Source organism: Pteropus vampyrus, unplaced genomic scaffold (genome assembly GCF_000151845.1).
Source record: "Pteropus vampyrus isolate Shadow unplaced genomic scaffold, Pvam_2.0 Scaffold45, whole genome shotgun sequence".
In the NCBI taxonomy this organism is placed as follows: Eukaryota; Metazoa; Chordata; class Mammalia; order Chiroptera; family Pteropodidae; genus Pteropus; species Pteropus vampyrus.
This window is the reverse complement of record NW_011888826.1, coordinates 7,636,163-7,655,066: the sequence shown is the minus strand read 5'-3', so window position 1 is coordinate 7,655,066 and position 18,904 is coordinate 7,636,163. Positions and strand designations below refer to the sequence as shown.

The 18,904-nt window shown below is 40.0% G+C and overlaps 1 protein-coding gene across 3 annotated transcripts in view; it reads left to right on the top strand.

The window, feature by feature from the left end:
• Nucleotides 1-17,061: 17,061 nt before the first annotated feature.
• ASPH (aspartate beta-hydroxylase) overlaps nt 17,062-18,904 on the top strand; it is a 187,196-nt gene continuing 185,353 nt past the window's right edge. Inside the window, exon 1 of one of the 3 annotated variants that reach the window (XM_023530069.1) lies at nt 17,062-17,711. In XM_023530069.1, coding sequence (XP_023385837.1) covers nt 17,591-17,711 — 121 coding nt within the window. In that variant the 5' untranslated portion in view covers nt 17,062-17,590. The remainder of the gene's footprint in view (nt 17,712-18,904) is intronic. The other 2 variants (XM_023530068.1, XM_023530067.1) reach the window with 2 other exon arrangements.

Below are 18,904 nucleotides of genomic sequence, written 5' to 3'. Positions count from 1 at the left end.
AGAATGCCGAATAATAAAGGGAAAGATTAGAATGTTGTAATCCGAAAGTAGCTGTTGCAATCTGAGGCTTCAGACGTGGACAGAGCTGGATGACAACCAGGCCTGGCACGGCCAAGGGTGGACATGGCCAAGGAGAAATGGAAGAAAAGGCATCAGAACTTTCCATGTCCTAGATACCCACTTTCCCAACTAAGTATTTCAACTAAGTCTTACTTATCATTTATAGTTATAGTATACAATTTTACTGTAAATAGTATATATAAATATATGCTATATATAAGGGAGGAAAACAATAAAAAATAAAAATCCTACATATGTAGACATGAATAAAAAAGACTAGATAAACATTAACCAAAATATTAACAGTGAGATCACGGTTAATTTGTTTCCGCTTTTATTTTCCAGAACTTGTGCAATAGTCAAATAGTATTTCAATAATCTTAAAGACAATACATTTATATTTAAAAAGAAAATGGTTTATTCCAAATGAACTGTGCTCTTTCAGGATATTTTAGTCTTGAAAGGAAGTAATATTCTGAACTTCAGAACATTGCAATTGTAGCTTGCAACTGCGGTACCTAATGCAAACAGTGATTTCAATGAGTCACTTTCTTTCCTGTTCATTTTAAATTATGAGATAGCAATCAGGCCTGATTACTTAGATTTATAAATATTTACTCTCAAGACAGTTTCCTTATGTTGATGCTGTTGACTTAATAAATGCAAGTTGACACTGATATATTACAGGACTTCCTTCTCTAAGGGTTATGTAGCATATTGAAATACTTGAATATGAAGAACAAGAATAAAGTGGGCAAAGAAAGCCATCTCTGACTATTCATTTTTATCTTGTGACCTCTCCAGCAAACATACACATACATTTCCTATTCCCCTTTCAGTCTTATGTTCCTCCATAGCACTTATTAACATACTATTTATACCATAAGTATGTATGAAATCTTATACACACACACACACGTCTTTACTATATATTAAATCACAAATTCTGAATTACCTGGTCTGGGGTAAGATGTGAGTACCGTTATGTTTTAAAGCTTCCAAGCTGATTCTTACAAGCAGCCGGCATTCTACACACTCAACTCAGTTAAATCAAAATGAAATTTTTAGAGCCTTGCTTCCTTGTTCCGTGAATATCAAGATATATTCTCTTGGCTGTTAACATTTCTGTCACCTTTGATGTCCCAACTTGTTCATTTCCCAGCTCATCTCCCACTGGTAGAACCCCGATACACCTATTCTCAGTGTCTGCCCTTTTGTCTTCCCTTTGGAAAATTTAACTAACCAAACCAACTAAAAATGAGAAAAATAAGTGCTTAAGGTTCCTTGAAAAATAATTAAGTAAAAGGCAAACCATGTCTCTTAGGTACTTCAAAAACACCTTTGATGGAAAAGTTACACCTGCAATAAGGTAGAGAGTGCTGCTTTAAAATGCGTAATGGTGTGCCTAGAGCCACAGTTGGCAAGGTGATGAAGGAGTCCTGTAATGAAGGTCACCAGAGAACCGGGAGCGACACCTGGCAGATCTTACAGAGGGCTACTTTAAGGAAGTTCATTGGTGATCATGAAGCAACAGCGGGCAAAACAATACAGGTGAAATCGACTCAGATGACATAAACTGTACTTTAAAATGTCGTTTTCTCAATCTGCATCATCTTTTTTTTTTTCAAGCTTTGCTTTTGAAATAATTATAGACTTATAGGAGATGGTAAAGCTAATACAGAGAGGTCCCATGTACCTTTCACTCAGTTTTTCTTGATGACTGCATCTTGTATAACAATAACAAACCCAGAAAACCGATAGAGGTATGACATGTGTATATAGTTCTATGCTATTTTTTTCACATGTGTAATTCATGTAACTATCACTACAATTGAAATATCGAAATATTCCATCATTTTTCATTTCTATAAAAATGATAAATGCCCAAGAGCATGATTGATTGCTAAGTCTTCATGGTGGATTAACGTTTTCATTCTTGTGGTTCTCTCTATACCTGGTAATTTTCTCTGCTCTCAAGTCTATTTTATCTGCTTTCTTCTGTTTGTATGATATACCTTTCCCCACCATTTTACCTTCAGACTATCCGTATTGTTATAGTTGTACTGAAGTTATTATAGACAGCATATAATTATGTCATTTTCATAAAAAAAAAACTACTAGACTTTATTTTTAAAGGTTTTTGATTTATGGAAAAATTGAACAGCGACTAGAGAGTTTCCATATACCTTCCCCCTTGTTTTTCCTCCCCCCGCACCACAATTTCCCTATTGTTAACATCTTACAGGGATGTGCGACATTTGTTGACAATTGATGAACGGGTAATTGATACATTGTCATTAACGAAAGTCCATCATCTACATTAGGGTTCACTGTGTTATACTGTCTATGATTCTGACAAATGCATAATCTGTATCCACCATTACAGTGTCACTGAAAATAATTTCACTGACTTGAAAATCCCCTGTGCTCCACCTATTGGTTCCTCCCTCTCTTGCCCTTATTGCCCAGTTTCCCTATTGTTAACATCTTACAGCATGTCCTTGTTCAGATTGGCTTCCTCTGTTTAGCAATACGCACTTAAGATTCCTCCACGTCTTTGTGGCTTTGATGGCTCTAACAGTATCACTGAATAGAATTTTATTGTATGGATATATCACTCGTTGAAGTATATTTTGCATCCAAATTTGGGTAATTATGAATAAAGCTTCTATAAACATTCACGTGCAATTTTTTGTGTGTATACATAAATTTTCAACTCATTTTGCTAAATACCAAGGAAAATCGCATCTAGTCCATCTTTCCGGAGAGAGTCCCCTAGTCAGTACTATTTAGAAAGAGGAAATCAATGTATTATGAACTAGTAGCTGATTGATTTTTTATCCTGACCATAATTTCTTTTAATTACCATATAGGCTCATCAAACCTGCTCTCTTTAGGCAAAAGTTAAAGAAAGGGGTGCCCTAGAAAGACAGATTTTTTTTTTTTTTTTTAGTATTAGTAGTCATCAGGTATTACTTGAACCTTATAGGACCCAAGGTGTTAAACTAAATGTGGTTTAAAAATTAAAGGTAGTCTCTGGACCAGCGCCTCTCATATTCAAAACCAACCAGTAGATCCTAGAACTCAATAAGAACTTTTGAATCACTTATTGCCACATGATAGCATTCATATTTTTGTGATAGAAATGAAAAGATTTTTAAAAAGTAGTATCTAACTTTCATAGGGAATCATAAACCACCTAATTGTAAAAGAAAACTGAGAAACTTAAATGGAGTTAACAGAAAAATAACTCAAGTGGGATCAAGTTTCAATAAGCCAAATTAACATAGCAAATGATTAGTGCTTACTGAATGAAAAAAATTGTCACCCTATTTTAAACTCATTTTAAATTTGATATAAGTAGTTTTGCCTAGTGATTACCTTTTAAACAATAAATTAATATTCTTTTTCGACTGCCAAAAGTCCCTGTTTGCCAAATTACAGATAGGCAACAGACTTTCCAGATATGGAGATAGAGTATTTCATTGACTTCTAATGTGTTAACGTTTATAATAGCTTTATCTCAGGAAAAGGTGACTTGTTACCTCTTACATAATTTAAGTCTGTGCTGTTTTCTGTTATTAATATTTTATACAACTGAGAGTAAAAAGTTTTTCATTGTTTAAACAATAGCAGTATAAATATGGTAGATTCATCCTGAAAGTGATCGAAACTTTAATAATAAAGAAAGTGTTCATAAAAAAAATAAAGGTCGCTTGCTTGTATAATACAATGCAAAAGTCATTCAGGGAAATTGTTAATAAGATGTGATGTCTACTCTTAGTCTGCTTTGTACCACAGCTCAATTTCCCCCACAACTTTTTCTTCCCAGCTGGCCACACGAGCCCCTGCATCAGGACGTGTCCCACGTGTTGGTGGCTTTCTGATGCCCAGCATGCCACATCCAGTACCTCCAAGGGCCAGGGAAGCCTCGGGTTGGCTCGGGAGAAGAAAGGGGACTGGTACCTCCAATCAAGCCCACCACGGTCTTCCACAGACGCTCTACTTCCTTCTCAGTGTCTGTTTATCTTAAATGACTAATTAGAGACAGGACACGCATTGTCCAGATAGTCATTATTTATTCCATAAATATTTATTGAGTACCTACTATGTGCCACATACTATTTTAGGTGTTACAGGGACTATAGTGAACAAAACAAATATTCTTGTCTCATGGAGCTTATATTCCCATGTTGAAAGACAGATAATAAATAAATGCACACATATATATGTATATATGTATATATGTATATATAGTATATGTGTGTATGTGTGTGCGTATAAATATATGTAACGTCACAGTGATAAATACCATGGAAAAAAGCTGAATAAGAAAGTAGAGATTGATAGGGTGACAAGGTCATAGATGTGTCACTGCTCCTCTGTGGTGGTGCATTCTGAGCAGAGGCCTGGAGAAGAGAGGAGAGAGGGCTTGCTTATTGGTATGTAGATAAATAGAGTCCCAGGTAAAGGTCCCCAGGCGGTGCATGTTTGTCACCTTCAAAAAAGCGAAGAAGCCTGCATGGCTCAACCAGAGCGAGTGAGCAGGAGAGGAGATAGAGTCAAAGGGCAGCTAGGGAGCAGATCATGTGTGGTGTTAGAGCCATGGACAGGATTTCAGATTTATTCTAAACCAGGGAGAAAGCTACTGAAGGCTCTTTGTTGTTTCCCTAGATCTGGCTTATACTTTCCAATAATCGTCCTGGACACCAAAGGGAGGACATGCAGAGAGGGTGCATGAAGAAACTGGGAAACCATGTAGGAGGCTATTCCAGGAGATCATGGGAGGTTGGGAAGGAGTGATTGTGGGAGGAGTGATGAGAAGAACTGTGATACAGAATATATTTACAATTTAGAGCCCAAAGAATTTGCTGCTGAAATAAAGGGGGGTGTGACATGGACAGAAGCATCAGAGAGATGTTGAAAATTTTCAGCCTGAGCAATTAATTGGGTGAATGGTAGTGCCGTTTTCTGAAATGGTGAACACCGAGGGAGGAGAAAGTCTCTACAGAGAAATTAAGAAACCCCAATATGACAGATGCTTGTTGTTAACATTTTTTTGAGATAAACATGAGACCTTCAGGAATCTCCCAAATTCATCAGCACCACCTGTAATAGTTCTCATAAAATGCAGTACGGTGACCTTTTCCTTTTTAGTCTTTTAAATATCTGTCCCTTGCCTGAGAACAATTATGGCTGAGGTCAGAGCACTCTCTTGAAATGGTGTCACAAATATCATTTTCTCTATGGGACCACGTAGTATACCCACCTAAGGTGTGACTGTTTCACAGATAAATTTGACATTTCACTCGAATTTACTCAGAACTTTGAATTTTCAGCCAAGGATTTTTCCAGACATTTAATTCCATCGTAAGTATGAACAATTAGTTTCTTTTGGGGGGCCGCTTTTCAAAAAGAAATGAATTGTTTTCACCTCAAGAATATGGAACAATGACTCAGCATGAGAAAGCCAAGGCGAGACGAGACTGCTAAGTGAGCTCTGAGCATCTCTCACTAGCTAAGTAGATCATTCATGAATATCAACTTACCTAAAATATTCAACTGTATGAATCAGTAAAATTTGAAATTCGTTCAATTATTAACCAGGAAGTCTCATAAATGGTTAAAACCATGTATTTTAAATCCAAGAATGTCAACCATTTGTCTGGATTGATCACATCCAGTTTCTGCTAATTAGTTTTATATCCTATATGTCATCAGTGAAGTCCTGCACCTTAAAATCCCTTTACCTCTGCCCTAAGATAATGCAAACTTCCCCTGCCTAATTTTAAGAATTTGTTAAGAACCTCAGTAAAGCTTTAGATATCCTAAAGAGGACATGTTTGAAACAGAAAGACTTTGGTTCAGGTCGTGTCTCCGTTATTTACGAGCTGTGTGACTTCTAGAAAGTTGCTCAGCCTCTCTGAGCATGTTTCTCAGTGTTTGAAAATGGCCCAGAATAAGTGTCTGTGGTGGTCATGGAGATGCACCACTCAGATTTCCCTTCAAAAGATCCTGCTGTGAGGAGCTCAGCTGGCCAACACCTCTGGCTGCCACGCCTTTGGATTTGCTGTGGCATTTACATGACGTCGTTGCTCCCCACTCATGACTGCATGGCAGGTATTAGACGTCTAAAAGCCATACTTGCTGGGGACTGCCATTGGCCTGGCTGAGATTTCCTTACAGCTATTCTGAACAAACTACGATTATTTCTACCCAATCATTTTTCCTTTTCTCTCTCCTTTTGCAATGGTCTGCATCATAGGCGGAAGGTATTTCCTGCCCACTCCTGCTCTCTAGTTCTTTATCCTTCACAGGTGTTTCTTTCAATACACCTCTTGCCTGCCTCATTGCATCTTGGTGCCTGCCTTTCAGGGACCCTAGCCAACATGCTGCCTTTCATGGACACCAGTGGGACCTTGGGCAGGAGTCTTGAGCACACCATCATTTCTTCCCAGCAGCTCTTAAAGCACATGCCAGAATTTCCATAAGGAGTTACTCATGGGTAGCTAGTGGAATATTAGCCATGCTTGAAAATTTCTGCTCCCATAACTGCTCTTGATCTATGACCTCTGAAGTACATGCTACCAACTTCCTGGTTGGGTTTTACCCATGCTCTTCAGAATTCTTAACTCCACCTTTGCATGGGGTACATCATCATCGCACCCCGCCCCATCCCCTTGCTATTCCAGCTCTTAGACTTTCCAAGATACTAGAAACACATATACAGATGACCTCAGGAATTGGGTCATAATCCCCCTATAGTAACATTACCAGAGAAACAAGAACTCAACTGTGCAAGCGCCCAGACAGCCTTCAGGTTTGGGTAATGATCATCAATGTAGTGGACGGGAAAGCTTATACTCTAGCGCCAGACTGCCAGGGTGGTCCTGGCTGACCTTGAATATGCCGCTTAGTAGATATGTGGTCCTGACGATTAGATGTGTGACTTTAAGTAAGTGGTACCTCAATTCTCTGATTTGTAAAATTCAGGTAGCAATCAAATAGTAAATGCTCTTTGATCATTAATGTTTGAACACATGCATATGGCCATAAAATGTTTTTCCAGTAAATTAGAATGCCTTTATAAATTTGGTTTTTAAGTATGAATTTTTTTAGAGAATGAAATTATGGTTAAGGGATTATGTTTCCCACACCTGTTAATTTACACACTTTTCACAGTAATAGTTAAACCATATCAGAGCGCGTAGTGCCTGAACATAAGTAGTTCACTGTAAACACAGTAGCCTTCGAAGACTTTAATGATTAGATGGAAGAAAGAAAGAAAAAGTAAAAAGGCAAAGAATGGAAAAGAGAGAGAAAGAAAGAAAATCGACAATAAATATTAACATTCAGAACCATGAAGTAAAGATGAAGTATCAATAAAAGACGTTTTATTTCTGAATTTGTGAGGTAGAAGAGTAAGATGGTGGCCTGGCTGTAAGACAGTGTTTATCAACATTTTTTAACAGCTTTATTGATATACAAGTGATATACAAAATCTGCACTTATTTAATGTGTATGATTTGATGAGGTTGGACATAGACCCATGACACCACCACAATCAAGTCAACCTTTTAGAAAAATTATTGTCCCCTACTCTGCAAGGGGCCTTTTTAGGGAATTCTTTTTCTGTAATCATCCTTCCATCCCAAGAAAATGTAATACCACAGATATAACATATCTGTTTATGTACTATAGCCCTTTGGAGAAGGTAATATCTAACACTATTTTGCCCCCAGTTCTGTGTTAACTGATTATTCAAACTTTCGCAAGTCACTGTCACTTTTTGAGACTTACTTTTCACATATGAATACTGAAGATGTTGAACAACGTGCTCTTGAAGACATTAGCAGCCCTTGAGCCTTATGATGTTTACGTGTCATGCATGAACCCACTGCAGCTGACCCTCTGGCCCTTCCTGCTCCCTTGTCTACCAACCTTTGTGTGGGGAAGGAGAAGGTAGTGCCTGGTATATTATTGTTAGTTCGTGTGCCAGGCTCCCTCCAAAATGGCATGAGCTCCCTGAAGACGAAGTCCACGTGTATTTCGTCCGGTACCTGGCAGGAAGTGGGCACTTGATTATCCTTGGTAGAATAGGCCGCATAGAGGACTTACAGATTGAACTAGATGAAATGCCAACGTTAGATCTTTCTGACATCAAATATGTAAGCTAAGTCAGGCACCATGGAATTACATAACACCTGCCTTGTACTGTAGCTCACAGGGCGGTGTCTGACATGTTAAGCGATCAAGAAACATAAAGAAAGGAAAGTTGGCAGTAAGAGAGGAAAAAAAGAAGAAAAGTCATATCGTTACCAATTTTATATTTTTTTTCAAAAATGCCTAGGAAGATTATTCTGACAAAGATCCAGCACATTGGTTAATGACCTTGGTCAAAATTGGGCACATAGGGATATTACCATTAAAAAATTTTATGCTTTTTATAGTGTAAATCTGTCATTAAAAATTAGGAAAACAATTGTCTACATTTATGAAACAAACGTCTACATTTATAAAGCACTTCTCAGTTTCCAACGGGCTTTCTCCTGCATTATCTCATCACAGGTTCCAGAAAAGTTTTATACAGTGCAAAAGGCAATCAAACTAAATAAATCCTCTGAACCAGTAATAGGATCATTCCTTTGTCACTATATTTGTATCTTATGTGAATGTATTAAGCATTCTCGTTACAGATTAGTTGATAGTATTCAAAGTTGGCATGGATACAACAGCTATATGACCCATTATCAATTTCTCATCCTCTGCCACCAAACCTATGAATAGACTAAGAAAATATAAGAAACCATTTCCATTAGCAGCTACCAAGACTTAACATCATAGATGCAAGAAGTAGAAGGAACTTTATGTTCCAGTGCAGATGTTCTTAACCTTTGGTACGTGAATCCCTAAATTTGACTAGAAAACTTTACAGCTCTCAGAATGTTTCTCATGATGGTCCACAGTGCTATTCTGAAAGCCGTAAAGTTTTCTAGTCAATTTTAGGGATTCATATATCAAAGGTTAAGAATTTCTTTGGGTTCCACAGCACAACTAGTTAGAGGCAGAATATGACTTGTGACACTCCTAGTTAAGTGCTGTTTTGTCCTGTCAATCAAGTGCCTTCAGGAGCCATATATTTTTTACCTTGATCAGGGAATGATTATATTTGTGTTTCTGAAGTTTGAATATGAAAGGGTCTTGTACATGCTTGATCAGTTTATCCCGAGATTCCATCATTTAACTGGGTTTAGTTAACATTGCCTTAATTATACAATCTCAGTAATAAAATGTACAGAAAATGAGTCATATCACAAGGTGAAATTTGGTGGGTGTGCATCAAAATTTGAGTAGAACTGGTAATGTTCCATGATTACAGATTAGCACATGTATTCAGTTTCCTTGGAAATGGTTAAGGCAGAGGTTATTATTCAAGAATTAAGAAATTGGGAGAAAATCTCATTTGTAGCCTGGAACAGCCTTAACTCATATATATAAAAAGCAGCAGTGAAGATGCCGAAAAAGCTTACTATAATCCTATAAGTGTCAAGGACGAAATTTTTAAAAAGCAACAATACTGAAGTTATCAATGGGAAGATATGAAATGTTGGTAGAATTATGTGAAATAAGATTTCCCTCAGTTTTTGTATGTGAGAATTTGCTCAAATTATCTGAAAAGCATTTTTTAAAAATATAGTTCTTATCAGCAAAATATAGTGTAAGGATAAGCAATTAACTGGTTGCCTAATTTAGGTAAGACTAGGGAAACAGTTTTGGCTGGTTTTAAAAGGATAGCATTTTATATCGCTTCCGTCCTCATCTTTTATTTTAGTTTATTCCTCCATTTAGATCATCAGATGCCATCTATTGTCCCTCCCCCCACATCGAAACCAGCTCTCAAAGAAAAGGTGATACTGAAAGATAAAGCCCAGAAAATATTGTCATGTCTATGTAGCAAACACTGCCAAAATCTTAAAACCTGCAGGGGGGAGAAAAAAACCCCAAAACATGTGTTAGCTTACTAGCAAACGTCCAAATATTTTCCACCCTGTACAATTCTGAATATAGAGTGTGGATCTGAGGAAAGGAAGCATCAGCTTCAAAATGAAAGACAGCACAATGAATGCACTCTGGTGACAAGGCAGCCAACAAAGTTCCTCTAAATGATGGAGGAAGCGCCACTCCTCACTCTTCCAAAGCCTTTCAGATCCCCCCACGGGGAGTGTGGAGAGAGGGAGGTAGAGGAGAGAGGGGCCCGAGACACCAAGATTCCTAAGGGAACGGGGGTTGCTGAGGGCGCTGGGAACACAGAGGTGGAACTGGCTCTCTTTAGTCCCCCAGCTCTGCTCCCCGTCACTTTAGAAGAAAAGGATTGGTAGTGACAGCAGCCTGAAGATCCACAGACTAAGGCGTGAACCTCTGGAAACCTTCCTCACAATTCTTCTGACCATATGGGGTTGTCTGAGCAGGGAGATAAGGAATTAAGCAAATGGTGGGGGAGGGTCAGATATGTGGGGAAGCCTTCTATCAGAAACCATCACAGGAGCCATAGCAGGGGAGGTAAGGAAATGCCGCTTTCCTCTCTTGGTTATTGCTCCAGATTTTGGCCATCCAGAAAACAATTGAGTGTTCAGAACAGCCACGGAATATGGCCTTGGGGACTGGTAATCTTTCTTTCTTTCTTTCTTTTCTTTTCTTTTTTTTTTTGGATCAGGGAATCTTTTAGAGAAGGTATCACAAAGGGAGGGTTATTCCATTAGCCACCAATGCCCCAAGGGCCGGCCTACTCTGTATCAGGCCCGGTGGTAAGTGCTGAGATGGGGACAGAAGGGGTAACATGGAGTTCTTTTCCTAACTATCTTAAAATCTGATTATAACCTGATGATGGCAGCGACTGCAAGAAACTTATGTCCGCTCCTGCTGGAGTAGCTCTGGCGTGAGCACTTCTGCGAGGACGGAGAGGATCGCCGTGCTTGTCTTGGGGAAAGCTGTGGTCTCCAGAGAGGGGTCTTGTACCAGTCACGCTTCCCCTGCAGGTCCTGCTCTATTGCCTGTTGATAAGGTCTCCCCATTCCCTACTCCCAGCACTAAATTGTTTTGGCCAGTCTGTCTGGCATGGTGCCTTGTTTTTTGCAAAATTGTTATTCTGTGGGAGCAGGGCCAGAGGCAGGCCAAGTTTTTGCCAGTCATGCTGAATCTGCCATCCTTATACCTTCACGACTTGCATTTTTACTGAGAGTCCTAAGAGCGGGGAGAGAAGGAAAGAGAGCATTCTGCTGATTGGTGGAGAGCCTTTCCAATAACCCTAGGACTTTCCACCTGCTTTCTAAGCCTTAGCCATGGAAAGCATTTAGCTCTGAGTCAACAGTATCTCCCAGGCTGAATTGATTTAGCCTGCATTGTTGACAGACCAGGGAGGAAGGCCCAGGGGTAAGAGACCAGCAGGCACCTACACTCTGCATTCTCCCCTTTTTCTTTGTGCCCAGCAGTGTATGGGAATGAAATGGGGCAGTTTTCAAGGCTGAAATTCATTAGCGAATAACAGAAAGAGGAGGACCAGAGCTGTCTTGAACATCTTTCCTTGATGCTTTGAGGCAAAGGTTGATAAAAGAATGGGAACACATCACAGTGCTTGGTAATAGACAACCCTACCCTAATTGCCTGTGTTATGAGTCATACTGCATTCACAAATGAGAATTGGACTTGAAGAAGCATAACTCTGTGAGAGTTGCTTCTTTTAAGAGCTGATCTTTCTGAGAATCTGAATTTGAAGTCTAATGAGTCCAGTTATATATCTTTAATATTTGAAGTGACTTTTTTTTTGAAGTGATCTTTTAACTTAAGATTTGACTTTCTCTTTTTATTGACTAGGTGAAACTCTGAACTGACAGTATATAATAATCTATGTGACATTCACAAATGTTTAATGTATTGGCGCACGTGTCCAGTCAACTATAAATAATAACATCGAGCACAATTCTGGTGTTAAAGCCAACATCTTCTAACTTGGAAATTGAAGAAAAGACCCAGACAAACCTAGCGAATGGGATAAAACATTTTTTTTAATCCTAGTTTTATGCCATTCACAGATTGTTTTCTCTGTCCCATGCTGGTCTGATTTGGAAGTCACATCATTATTTTGAGGCTCTAATTGTAGAGAGTTTGTCAGTGTAATCTATTTACAATTGGTCAGATTTCACATTTTAAGTAGGTATTCATGAAATATCCTTCTCTACCTCAGGCTACCATTTTTTCTGATTACTGCATAGATTCATACAATGATTCCTTCTCTTCCAAAGCTTGTTTTTTAACTTCTTACTTTAGCTATCCATGGCTGGTCACAGTTTTATGGTGGGATAAATGCTAAATGGGTTACCCCTACCTATTTTTAAGAAAATAATTAAAATGTTAAGTTGTGTGATACTTAAAAAGTAAAAAAAAAAAAAAATATATTGATTTCGTATTTCTTTTTTTGCATTACTATCAAATATAAGCCCTTACCTTCCTAATATAAGCAGCTCTCCAGTTTTGATGAAATGGCAACACGTTTCATACCTATGTACAGAGTGTTCGCCAGGAGGTATGGAAGGGCTTTGGTGTAAACTTAGAGGGTGACAAGAGTCCTGTGGCTTTCCAGAGAAAGCATGCCCCGGGCAGAGGAAGAGCAAGAGCAAAGAGCCCGAGATGAAAACATTTATTAAAACCTGCTCTGTGCTAGACACTGCTGATTTCCCTGGAGATACATAGATGAGGCCACTGGCAGTCCTCACCCTCGTTTGTAGCCTGTTTGTAGTTTCCTAAAAATATTGTTTATGGCTTAGTTTATTTTTACATAAGCCCAAGCACAATAACGAACAGTTCACATTTTATTTCAATTTTCTCAAATTTGCAATGAATGTATTTTTTTTTTTAATCTCTTGGGCTAGGTCTAAACAGTCAACACTTCTGCACTGAGGTTTTTACACAATCGTTTCTGTAAGGGCACCTTTTGGTCGCTGCTTTCCTCAATTCTTTTGTGTTGGTGTTAGAGAGACTAAGTGTACTACGGATACCAGAAAGAAGTAGAAAAGCTAGAACCGTAATTTGTGAGACGGCTTCTTGGAAATATTCTCCACAGAGATTGTTTTACTAGATTAATATGCTCTCTGGTGCCGAGAGGAGCAGCTTCGGCAATCTTCGAGGGTATTGATATCTGTCTCTAGTTCAAAGGGATCCACCCACAGAGAAATGACTTCATCAAGTGATGAAGTCAGCATTGTAGCAGTTCCATGAAGAATTACAAAATATTCGGGACTACTGGCCACAATCTAACACTAAACACTTTTTAAAAGTAATAAATATTGTACTTCTTAAAGTAAAGAAACACTTAGGATTTCAAATATGTTAGCAGATGTCTTCGGGTGAATAAAATCTCATTGCAATGACTCGAGGAGACAGACCCTCCCTATTTTCCCTGCTAGCAAATTCTTTGGCAAAGTCTTTTAGGATTTTGTTTGTTTGGTATGGGTTCAGTAATGTTTATCATGTGCTTCTGAAGTTGCAGAATAGATTCAAGTCAAATGATGACAGCGTAAAAAGTACCAAGTCAATACTGATTTACATAGTGTATGCATGATTTCTCATCAGCTATCAAGGATTCAAGTTGACTGATTCAATTTTACAGATTGTAATAACATTTGTTTTAAGGCAAATACATCTGCTTTATGTCCTTAGACTTGATAAAGTTGGAGGATCCTAGAAAATAGTTTTAGGATACTTTTCTCTGGATTAGAAACATGTTTTCACCTGGAGAATGGTTGTTTTCATAAAAGATACCGAAATAATTACTTTAATTACACACACACATCCACACCCCTCCCCACATACTCATTAGATCTTTGAGGCAAATGTAATTTAAGTAAAATTATTATTCTTTAAACAATTGAATCTTTGAGATTCCTTCACAATTTTTCTTTTCTTGATTTCTTCATTACTTTCTAAAGACTTCTAAGTCACATTGGTATTTCATTTTATATTCCATAGAATGGCCATGCCTATAATCAGTTGTTACTCTATTTGACTTGTTCTTCACATTTAAGGTTTGTTTCTGGCATTAAGTTTGAGACTTAAAAGGAATTAATTCTATCAGTTCCCTATACTAAGAAACTTAAGACCTATCGATAACCATTACTTAAATTTTATTTATTAGGAAAAAAATTTGGCACTAAGAAGGATCAATCCTGATAGAAAAAATGTAAAGCCTTGAAATAAAAAAGAAATGACAGGTTACTTAGCTAGTGTGTTCATATTATTTTTTTCACATTACAACACTGTATTTCTGATTCTAATCCATTTGACTGGATTTTAAATTACTTTGCTCACATAAATTCACTCTACAAATATGTAATGTAGATACCAGCCAGCATTATTTTTTTCTATGGTAATATAAAGTCAAGCTGTTTGATGAAAACGACAGTTCACTTACTTCTTGAGATATAACGCACATGGGAATAATTGCTTTGAGAACACTTCATGTACAAAATGCCTTAAAAGAGCTCTTGTACTTATCAGCACAGTTTTCGTTGCAACAAATTCTGCTAATGTAAAATGAATGCAATTGAATCGTGACCAGTTCAACTTTATTTATTTATTTTTGCCATTATGACAGTATTTACTATAGTAAATAAAGATGAGGAGATACTCGTGTTTAGTTTGCAAAAATAAAATTTTACATTAAGAAGATGATTGCATGTAAATGAGAAGTACTTTCTAGGAAGCAGGTTAAAATGCAACTAGTAGGTATAAATGAGTCCAGAAATATCTAATTTGGAAAGCATTTTACTGAAGGTTGTGAAGGGTCAACATAGGGGGGGGAAAAAAAAACCAAATAAAACTAGGACAAATCTTGTCCTCAAGTTCTCACTTGCAAATCCCAGTGAAGCCAATGAAAAGTTTATGGAAATATCTGAAAGGCACATTTGGCCCAGTTCGAAAGCTCTATTAAATTAGTATTTTAACACATTGTCCTAGTTAAGTCTTGTCTTTACAGTCCTTTTCACATTGCTTCATCAAGAGTTCAATCATAGCTCACTCAGAAATCATAGAAATGAGATCAGACTAACAAGGGATATTTGACCTTTCATTTAATTTCAAAGATACTTTGACTCCCTAACCTCCCCAGCGTCAATGCTGACAAAAAGACCTGTTGATGAATCCAAGGTAAGCTTTGTTTTTTTTTAATGTCATAAAGAGGGAAGTATGAACAGATGTAAAATGTATAATATTGATACTTCGCTTAGAGAAATTTTGTCCCTGCCACTAAACTGTATAGATATTCAATAGTATCTGATGTCATAAACATTGTTATAATTTTCATTTTATAATACCGAGTGTATAAATGTCATTGTAGGTGTTTCCTTGTAGTACAAGGAGGAAGTCAGATAACCTCTAACTTCCTCTGCTCTGTATTTACAAAGCTTCTGTTTTGGCCTGGTACTGCCTAAGATGCACAGCAGTGTACCTTGTCGATATTACTAGACTTGGTTTCTGAAAATGCAGGAGTAAAGCATCACTTCATGGCATTTGGGAGTTAGTTATCAAAGAAACTTGATTTCCTCAAAGAGGTGGACTTTGCTAAGCACCCACCATCAGGTTTCAGACCTCTCTTTGCAGGTAGAACCAATGAGACTCCAGGGAGACATCTGCTAAAAGAAGAGGGAGCCAGGTGAGACATTCTCTGCTCAAAACCAAGCCCTGTTCTGGAAGGAAAATTTGGACCATCAGTTCTGGAGCCGGATGGACTGAGTTCATATCTCTGCTCTTTCACTTACTAGCACTGTGGCTTCAGTTACTTTTGTTTAACCTCCTAAGCCTCAGTTACTTCATCCCTAAAACCGGACACAATAACAGGGTTTTGTGACAACTGAAGAATTCGAATATCTTGAGCATTGTTTTTCTCAGCTTAGCTCTCATTATTTTATATTAAGCAGTGTCACTTAATACTTAACTTGCTCCTCCAGCCCCCACCCCTTGAAATAATATAAGGGGCCCCGGATGGGAGAAAGGATGTGTGGAGGCAGATGCCATAAGGAAAAAAAAAAAAAACTGCTTCAGTAAAAACTCCATAGACTTCTCTGCTTCTGCTTTATCTTGATAATTACCTAACATTATTTCACAAGAAGGCGAGAGAGGCCTTCCCTTCATTATGCAACACAATCAGTGATTTCCTGCGCATCACTAGGCAGTGTCCAGCGGCAAAGGGGCCATTCGCTGCAGAAGAGGGGGTTGGGCCCAGGGACTTGGCAATGGGGGAGGCGGGGCTAGAGAAAAAAAACAAAACAGATATCACACTGCAACTGCACGCCTGGGAGGTGCTCTGAAACATGGTCAAGAATTGGGGGAAGGTCTTAAGAAGTTGCCAGAAACGTATCAAATCACCAAACATTTCTTGCTTGTTTGTTACCCACCAAGCATCCTGTTGGCAAGTGAAGACACAAGGACGAAGGCTTCAAGTCCCTATGTGCTTTATTCACGGGTCTAGATACATTTAAGACCACGTGCAGAATTCAGAGGCAGCACAGGCCCAGGGAATGCGACCGAACATGGGTCCCAAGGTTGGGGGTATCAAGGAAACATGAGTGTAGGCATAACCCAGCGGAGAGAGATTTCCGATAGAGGGAATGAACTTTTTGTTTTACATTTACATTTGCACCTCTTAACTAAGATTCTCTGAAAATATTGATAGCACAAACGAAATTAAGTCCTGTTTTAAAAGAGAACTGATCAATTACGTGTGGCTTAAGCACAATTTCATGTGCTTACCCAGCACAATTTCAGAAATGTCCTAATACTAATACAAGAAACACAGCTCTTTCGCAGGAAGAGGGACTGCATTTCTTGCTGTCTGACTAGGGAAGTGGGGCATGAACAAAATTCCCAGGGAAAGGCCTAGATGCTGCGCGCACCGTGCGGACGCTGCACACGTGTCCGCCGGCCCCGCCTCCATGCCCCGCCCCATCCCGAGCGTGCGGGGTCCTCCAACGCTCGCGAGAGCCCTCTCGGCTTCCACGTTTGCCACGTTCCAAAGGACCGGGACAGACTGGAAAGCAGAAACCGGTTCGCGCTCACAGGCGGCTGCGTGGTGCCACAACAGCCCAAAGTCTGCGGGGGGCGGAGAACCGCGGCAGAGTGCCACCCCTCACAGAGGCCCTTGTGATAGGTCCTCGCCCGCGTCACTCAGCCTTCCGGGGGCGGGGAGGAGGCGGGGCTCGGCCGGGAAGGGGCATGGACGAGAGGGCCGGCTGGCTGCGCGCTCTCGCCTCCGACGGGAGTCAGAGATTCGGCGCTCACGAGGACCGGGCGCGCGCAGCCGGCACACGGGCGAAAGTCCTCCGAGGCGCGGCGGGAGGTGCCGAGGCACAGGCGCTGCTGTAGGAGTCGCGGCCAGCACCCTCGCTGCAGCGCCCGCTGCCGCCAGCGGTCCCCGCGCCCCCCGTGCCTCCCACGCACCAAGGGAGTCCGCCAACCCTCGCCTGCTCCCGCGGTGCGCGCGATGGCCCCGCGCAAGAATGCCAAGGGCGGCGGCGGCGGCGGCGGCAATAGCAGCAGTAGTAGCGGCTCCGGCAGCAGCAGCAGCAGCGGCGGCGGCAGCAGCAGCCCAGGGGCCCGGAGAGGTCAGAGGCGCTCCGGGCGGGGGTCTGGGGCCGTGAGCCGGGGGTCGGGATCGGACCCGGGGGTGGGGTCCGGGCGGCGGGCGATGCGGTCCCATCTCTCCAGGTCCCGCCGTGCGTCTCCTCCATCCTCCGCGTCGCTCCTCCTCTTGGCGCGGGCGGAGGCTGCGCTTGGTGGGCCCGGTGAACCGGCTTCAGGGGCCCAGAAGAGCGGGGTTCGCGGCCTCCGGTTGGTCACGCTGTTGAGCCCCTTCTCGGCTGATCCCTCACCTGCAGGGTGCAGCTGAGATGGAGGTTATTGGTGGACACCTTCCTGGCTTTCCGTGGGGTTGAAGATGGAAGTGAGAGAAACAATTTACTTTTGCCCGCGTATTTGGGGGAGTTTGGAAATGAGCCAAAGTCAGAGAAAATAAGTTCCTGCCAAATCAGCCGCTTTTAAGAGCAACTCAAAGGATAATCTACAGGGGGTGTGGGATGGTGGGGCGGGAGGAGTGATTTGAATGTTTTTGGAAATTAAATATTTTTGCCTTTATGTAGCTTTCCTAACATGCGTTGTAGTTGCCTATTAAAGATCACCATACCGTAGAATACTGGGCAAGTTTCTCTGTTATAGTCTTTTCTTTAAAAAAATCTAATGATTATTCACCTTTCTCCATGTGCTTACTCAGCAAAGAGAGAGAGAGCATGTGTTTTAAATCTGTTTCATCTCATATTTCAGCGGTTCTCGGTTTCTTTTATACTTCTTTTGACTCATAGGCTATTGAAACTGCAATACACATGTGTATTGAATGTGAGCTGTAAACTTTCTTTTTTGAAATGATTTAGATTCTTTGTTTCCTGAGGTAAACATGTAGCGTATTCATACATATCAAGAAAATGAATCAGATAACCATAGTCCTACTTCAAAGAACTATTTGTTTATAGCATTTATCACCATCTGAAATGATCTTATTTTCATGTGTATTGTCCTGTCTTACTCTCTCCTCTTGTTCATTCTTATTCACAACTCCTAGAATGGTCCTGGCTCACTAAATATTTGATTAGTGAGTGAAAATGGTGAAAGCAGTGCAATTAAGTCATCGCACAAGTTTATATTCTGAGAACTAATATTTGTTTTGTCAATGGAAAAGGACAGTTTCAAGTTCAAAGCAAGCATAGTAATTCACCTTTGACATAAGAAAAAGTTTGTGTTCCTT